This window comes from Aedes albopictus, chromosome 3, assembly GCF_035046485.1.
Source record: "Aedes albopictus strain Foshan chromosome 3, AalbF5, whole genome shotgun sequence".
Taxonomy (NCBI): domain Eukaryota; kingdom Metazoa; phylum Arthropoda; class Insecta; order Diptera; family Culicidae; genus Aedes; species Aedes albopictus.
Genome location: NC_085138.1, coordinates 414,554,594 through 414,561,680, shown reverse-complemented (window position 1 = coordinate 414,561,680; position 7,087 = coordinate 414,554,594). Strand labels below are relative to the sequence as shown.

Sequence of the window (7,087 nt, the reverse complement as noted above, 5' to 3'; positions counted from 1 at the left end):
TGAAGCAAAAAATAGCGTGTTAGATTGCATATTTTGTCACGTCGATTGCAGTAAATATTGAGCGACCACCTGATGAGGGTGGTCGATTGTTTGCTTTCCGCGTAAAGCAAACAAAAGCGCGGCAACCAGCATGGCACGAAGGTCATATTACTTATCAAAGTGAATCCAGACCCAACGATACCTTTCCTACTAACAAACACTCCTTCCTGCAGCCTTTGGTGTAGTCGCAGCGGTAAACGCGGTCCTTCACTAAACAAAGGTTGTTACTAATATTCCTTCCCTCATCCAACCTGACTGCAAGGACGTGGCCGGCGCCGTTATTGTACCGTTAAAGAGAGTTTCTGAAGCATGCACAGTGAAAATGTTGACCACTCCCAGTCAATTATTCAGTTGATTCATTGTGCAACTGTCATTGGTTCGGGTCAACACGGAGTAACAACCATAGATATGTGCAGTCAGTCTAAGCTAAGCTAAGCTAAGCTAACTCCTACAGGAGTTTCACGGAAATTGCTTCAGGAGTTTCACGGAAAAATCCTTTCAAAGTTCGATGGAAGTTGCTTCAAGATTTCCATGGGAATTCTTCCATAAGTTCCTGTAGAATGCCTCCATGAGTTCCTCAGGAATGCCTCAAAGATTTCTCCGCGAATTCCTTCAGAAGTTCCTCGAGATTTTTTTTTTCAGGTTTTCCCTGCGAATTCCTCCAGGACTTCCCCAGAAATACCTATAGGAGTTCCCCGGAAATTTCTGCAGAAGTTTCTCAGAAATTCCTCCAGGCGTTCCTCGGGAATTGATCTAGATGTTCTCTATGAATACCTTCAGGAGCTTCTCGACAAGAACTACACAGTTAAAAAATGTTACAGCATATCACCTGTAACAAAAGGACCCCGTCATATCGCACACATTTTTCCATGTATTTATAAATTCAGCTTGCTCTCAGTATGAAGCTTGTTTTCAACATATCATACAAGAAAATCTTCAATGTAAAATTCAGTGAAATAAAATAGAAATTTATATGCAATTCATTTTACGTCGGGAATAATTTTCAGAAATTTTTGCTGTGTACGAGAACTCCTGGAGGAATTCCTGGACAACCCATGAAGGAATTCCCGTGGAATTCCTGGAGAAATTTCCTCTTGATGAGCTCCCGTGGAAATCCTGGAGGAATTCCCGGGGGAACTTCAGGGAGTTCCCGAGGAATTCTCGGTGGATTTTCGGGAAATTCCTGGAGTAATTTCCATGGCATTCTATAGGAACCCTTGGCAGAATACCGGGGAACTTCTGGAGAACTTCCTGGAAGAAATATGCAGAGATTAGATGTAGTAGGGTACCCAGTCAACACACGACCGCATACGATGTTGAATATGATGCTAAAGTGGAGGCGATATGCGGTTGGAACTGAATCAAAAACGAAAACGACATAAGTGTGCACTACGTCAGCGGTGTGAGCGTTTGTTAATGCACGAAGAAGCTTAAGTTGTGATAAAAATTAAGCAATCACGAAACAACAAGGGTTGATAATTCGAATGCCTTTCAACACACCGTACGTAGAGCCGTAGATCTAAACGAAAGACAATAAGTCTACTGGACGCAATCCCACGAATCACTACGAAGCCAACTTCCGGTCCGCTGCCAGGGTTTCAATGACGTTGCATTGTTCCCGCGTTATCAGCAGCTGATAACGCGTACGCCAATCGATTGCAACTCGTTTGTTGAAATTGGATCGTTTGTTTTAAGAGTGACAGAAGTCCAGGTTCAGTGTTTTAGTTTTATCGGACAGCTTCGACTGAACGCAGTGCAATGTAATCATGTTTGCATTAGTATTATATAAGATTAAGTTACGCATACCAAAATGAAAACTGGTCACCAATTGTCCGCCTCGAGATTCAAACCCATTACTATTTTGTACAGTAGCTGCACTTCAACCAGCTGAGTCAAAACATACAGTAAGGGAAAATAATGTTGTTAGTGTTTCAAAGCTACGTGAAATGGACATATGTGCATTGTTTATAAACTCAGCTTTTATGAAACCTACTTTGTCAATGTATGCGTGACATATTCAATTAGTAGGTGAAAGATACGAGAGCGGACGTCGGTTCGTTCGGGAATTGGCATTCGAAAGATAAGGTGACTCAACTGATAGGGACGCCCCGCGGGAAGTTTATCTACGTTCGACCAACAACGGTTCAGTTAGCAAGCAGCACAGCTGAAGGATTTACGCGTTGGAGGACCGTTTGTTTGAGAGAGAACGTAGAAAGTGAAACCGATTTAGGAAAGACACGCTTCAAAATGGGAGGCTGCGGAGCATGGCTCGAGATGACGCAGAAGAACAAGCCGCAATCGAACACTTTGGCGGCAGGTAAGTAGATGGCTGGTGGTAATCCTAATTGCTTTTCAGGACTACCTATAAAGATATGGGTTATCATGAGTAATCGAAACGGCTCAGGTTCTCTAAGCTCAAAGAATAACAATCAATTGATTGTGATTTATGAACTCCTGCAAGTTCAACAAATCTCCAAGTATTTACGTTCCTAGCACAGAAGTCCAAAGGTATATTCCTGAATCATGGCAAGCGCCGTCCATCGATGAACACGGTATCCCTCGAAGAACTACACAACTGCTGTATTGTATGGACCTATCTCTGTTTGCGAAGATAGCTCTGCTATAACGATTGTGACTAATCACACCGGAAAGAGATAACCGACTGAAAAGGAGCTCTATTGCTTGACAAAATCAACGTCCATTTGAAGGATGGTCAAGCATGCGAGAAAACTTCTACGTATGTGGAATCAGGGCCGGTTCTAAGGGGGAGCCAGGGGGGCTGGCTCTGGACCCCCACATTTTAGGGGCCCCCACAAAAACCGTTTAAGCTTGCTAAACATTAACTTTTTTTTTCAGTTTGCTCAATGCACAGATCAAAAGACCAATCGGGGGCAGGAAATAAACTCTAAAGTTTCCGAACCGTGGACTGATCATCTTCCGTGTCCGTATTTCAGGCGCCATGACCCTGCTGACCAGCGGTATGATGGTTGGATCTACCATCTTCAACATGGACCTGCGGTACCAAGCGTGGACGTTCGATCATTCCGAGGGTACCGTTCTGGCAGTGTCGATCATCTTCTACGTGGCGGCAGTTGTAGGAACCTTGGCTGGCTATCTCCTGGTCGATCGCTACGAGAAGAAACCACTTTCGGTGAGTGCGCAGGTTTTCAGTGATCCGAGTTCATTTTGTACCTTCGAGTCTTCTCATCCCTAGAAAGTCTACATGGTGCTAGCGGTCGTGGCCTGCGTCCTTCTCGTGGCCAAGCCGGATCATCTGATCGTGGTGGCCTTCGCACGAGTCCTATTAGGTCTAGCGCACGGAATGGCTTACTTGATCTTCCCGATACACGGCGGAGAAACCTCGATTAAAGAACTCCGCGGTATGAACATGGCCGGCATTAGTTACTGCCTTATGATAGGAGCCTTGACATTTGGTTGCATCAGCCCCGGAGCAACCTTCGGCTGGATGGATCCCAACCGGTTGATGGGCATTCTTGGTCTGGTGTTCGCTATCCTCGGAGGATTGTTGGCTCAGTTCCTGACCTACGAGTCGCCGGTGTTTCTCCTGCAGCGAGGACGCGACGCCGAAGCGGTCACAAGCATGATGAAGCTGCGGAACGAGTCGACCGAGACGTGGGATATCCGGAACGATCTGACCGAGTTCAAGACCATGCTAACCGAAGACGAGCTCGGATCGCGATTGATCTTCAAGGATGGAAACATCCGGCCCCTGGTGTTGATATCCCTATGCAAAATTGCCTCTGTACTGTCGTTCAACATGGCGTTGAACTTGGTTCGCCTGCGACTGCTCGATCAACTCTTTGGAATGGAACAATACAGCATGGCTGCGGTCGTCATCTTGCTGTTCCGAATCGTCATGGGAACCACTATTCTCTTCATAATCGACCGCTTTGGACGGAGGGCGACCATGGTGACGTCAACTGTTGGTAGTGGATTCATCCTGGTGGTTCTCGGCACCATATACCTAGCTAATTATTCGTTCAACCGAGACGTGGGCATCGCGATCATGCTTGCATACGAAATAGTTGCTTCAGCGGGAATAACCTTTGTTCCTGATGTGTACAGTTCGGAAGCCTTCAGTACGAAAAAGAAGGCAGCATCCATCGGCGTCGTGAATACGGTGGAGAATCTGCTACAGATTCTGATCACCTGTATTGTATTTTCGTGGGATTTTGTAAGCACTTACCGCTACGGAGGAGTGATGATGACCTTTGGAATCCCGTTGATCGTTTTGGCGGTGATATTCTATATGTTCCTACCGGAAACTACCAAGATGACCATTCGACAGTCGCGTAATGAATTTGCCAAACGAGGAGAGATCGTGTTCGGAGGAACTAAGAAACCGATGAACAATTTGAACGAGTGAATAAACTTGAGTTTCTTTTTTCTATGATTTTCAATTTTTTTTCTTCAAGTATCGAATTCGTTTCCTTTAGTCACCTTTAGTGTTTTTCCTGCATTTAAGTAGTATGCTTTTTTCGTCAATAAAATTACATACACAATATCTTAAAATTGATTTACTGTTAAACCATATTGATAGTTGATCGGCTACGTACTCTTGTGGAACTGAGGAAGACACATCAAATGTAGAAACTATGGGAGAATATAACGTCGTAAGTTCAATAAAAACTGCGTAGCCGAAAAACGATAAAAAATACACAATTGTCACATTTGTTGTTACTTATATCTCACTATCACACATCTATCCTGAGCACCCTAGAAGGTACATTGGGCCAACGTAATAGATCTCCGACTGGGTGGTTGCTCGATTTATCCTTGACCTGGGCCCAGGTCAGATTCCTGTAACAAGTGGTGTGTCTGTCTGTACGAGATTTGTTTTGTAGTGTTTCATTGTCAATGTAAAAAAACATATCGTCGGTTTCCTGCAATAGGGGCACAACTCAAAAAATGTGAATTTTCAGAATGAGCGTTTGAAAATTGGTAATCTTGAAGCACCTGTGGACTCGTCACTTATTTCTCTCATTATTCGACAAAAGTAAACGAATTTTGATTGTTGTATCATGGAAAAGGACTGAAAGACTACCTGTTTATGAATTTTGGGTTTCTATTTTTTATCGAATATTGAAAAAGTTGACTGATTTTGAGTTGTGCCTTTATTGCGGAAAATTGGTGAAAATGCAAAAATCTCGCGTTTCTCAACGAATTTTTGAACGGGTCTTTGTGAGATGAAAGTTTGCCATCAAAATCTCAAAAATGACATATTTTGAGTTGTGCCCCTATTGCAGGAAACCGACGATATATAATAACTCAATATCCATTTTTACATCAGAAGCAATTACCCATTACCCGCTGCTCTCCGGATAGCTAACAGCCATACCACGAGGTTCCGCTACTCACCACCAGTAGTGTTGCGACGCCGCAGCTAAGTTTTTTTTTGAACCGGTCTAAAAATGGACCAGTCTAACTAGAGCATAACTGCAGCGTGACAGTTCTTGCACGTTAGTAGTGGTAGGGTCTTGTACCATTTGAGCAGGTGTACCTATTTTGGGCACTTGCCGCTATAACTAAGTCAATTTCGAAACGATTTATTTGAAATTTTGTATAGAGTCAGGCACGTACAGTATCTAAATCTGAACAAAAATTCAAATCAATCGGTTTAAAATTGACTTAGTTATAGCTGGAAGTGCCCAAAATAGGTACACCTGCCCAAATGGTAGAATACCCTAGGTAAAATAGAGGTATAAGATGAGACTAAATAAGCGATGGATTGATATAGCAAGCGATAAACAAACAAGAGCCGAACTACAGTTTCGCCATTGTAAACAAACTGAATCGATAGTTCTGCAAATAAGTTGAATTATATTGCACCAAGTAGCTAGGTTGGAAGTGTGTTGAAATTAGCATTGGGAAAATCTGGCTGAGACATCGATTTTCGTTAATCGATTCGAATCGGATAAGCAGAATCGATTCACCGATTAAATTGATGTTATCACATCGATTCGATATTATAAAATATAGCAAAACTATAAAATAATTTGTTTACGCATATTTGTAGTCAGAAACGATAAGCTCAGATTATATTAACCAGATTGTAATGCATCCGTAACGCAATTGCACTCAAATGAGTTTCACTCACGATCTCATAGTATTTGTAGTATTTTCCCGCCATATACGACCACAATGTAGAACCATCTTCTAGTAAAAGGTGATCGACCTTACCATAATAGTCTTTAGTAATCATCTGTAGACAATTAGCCATTATTCAGTGTTATCCTATATAAGACATTATCGTAATCCATTCCAGTTAATAACAGTATAATCGTTCACCAGTAACCGTTTTGTAGTTAACAATGTCATGTCCCAGTCCGTCAGAAATACAAACTATCAGTGAAGCTAAGTGTCCAATAAATCCAGTTATTATTACCGAAGAATAAGTGTAACCGTTTAACCATCGAATAAATGTTGTAACGTTCAGAACATTATGTATCCATTGCCTTATCACTGCTCATTATCACTACGATTATGATCGTTCAGTGTCCGACAGATTCCGACTCCACCAACAGACGCTCTTATGTGCGAAAACATAATTCGTTTGCTTCATTTGTCTAAATAAATTCAATATCAAAATATGAGAACACTTCGCGACTCTGATTCAAAAATAAATGTAACGTTAAAAAAGTGCATTCTGAAAAAAAATTTTAATGTTTTTGAATCGGAAGAAAAAAACCCAGAACTCTGAGAAGTATTTCCATATAGTACTGAAATTAATTCCTGCAGACTGCTGAGAGAAATTCCCCCAGAAACTGTAAAGAGACTCCTCCAGAATTATTAAAGAGATTTCTTCAGAATGCTGAGAATGATTACACCAGAATCCTGAGCGACATTATCTAGAAAAGAAAACAAGACTCTTCCGGTATTTTGGAAGGCATTCTTTCTGAATTCAATTAAGGATTTTCCTAGAATCCTGAGAGAGATTACTCTATATCTATGAGACGGATTGTCTCAGAGTCCCGAGAGGAATTCTTCCAGAGTCCTGTGATAGATAGTCTCAGAATCCTTAGAGAAG

General features: G+C 42.1%; 1 protein-coding gene across 1 annotated transcript; it reads left to right on the top strand.

The window, feature by feature from the left end:
• The first annotated feature begins 2,174 nt into the window (after positions 1–2,174).
• LOC115267928 (uncharacterized) lies at positions 2,175–4,448 on the top strand. The gene is made up of 3 exons (XM_029875662.2): positions 2,175–2,356; positions 2,994–3,190; positions 3,254–4,448. The coding sequence occupies exons 1-3, from the start codon at positions 2,287–2,289 to the stop codon at positions 4,424–4,426; spliced, it is 1,440 nt and encodes a 479-aa protein (XP_029731522.2). The 5' UTR covers positions 2,175–2,286; the 3' UTR covers positions 4,427–4,448.
• The last annotated feature ends 2,639 nt before the right edge of the window (positions 4,449–7,087 follow it).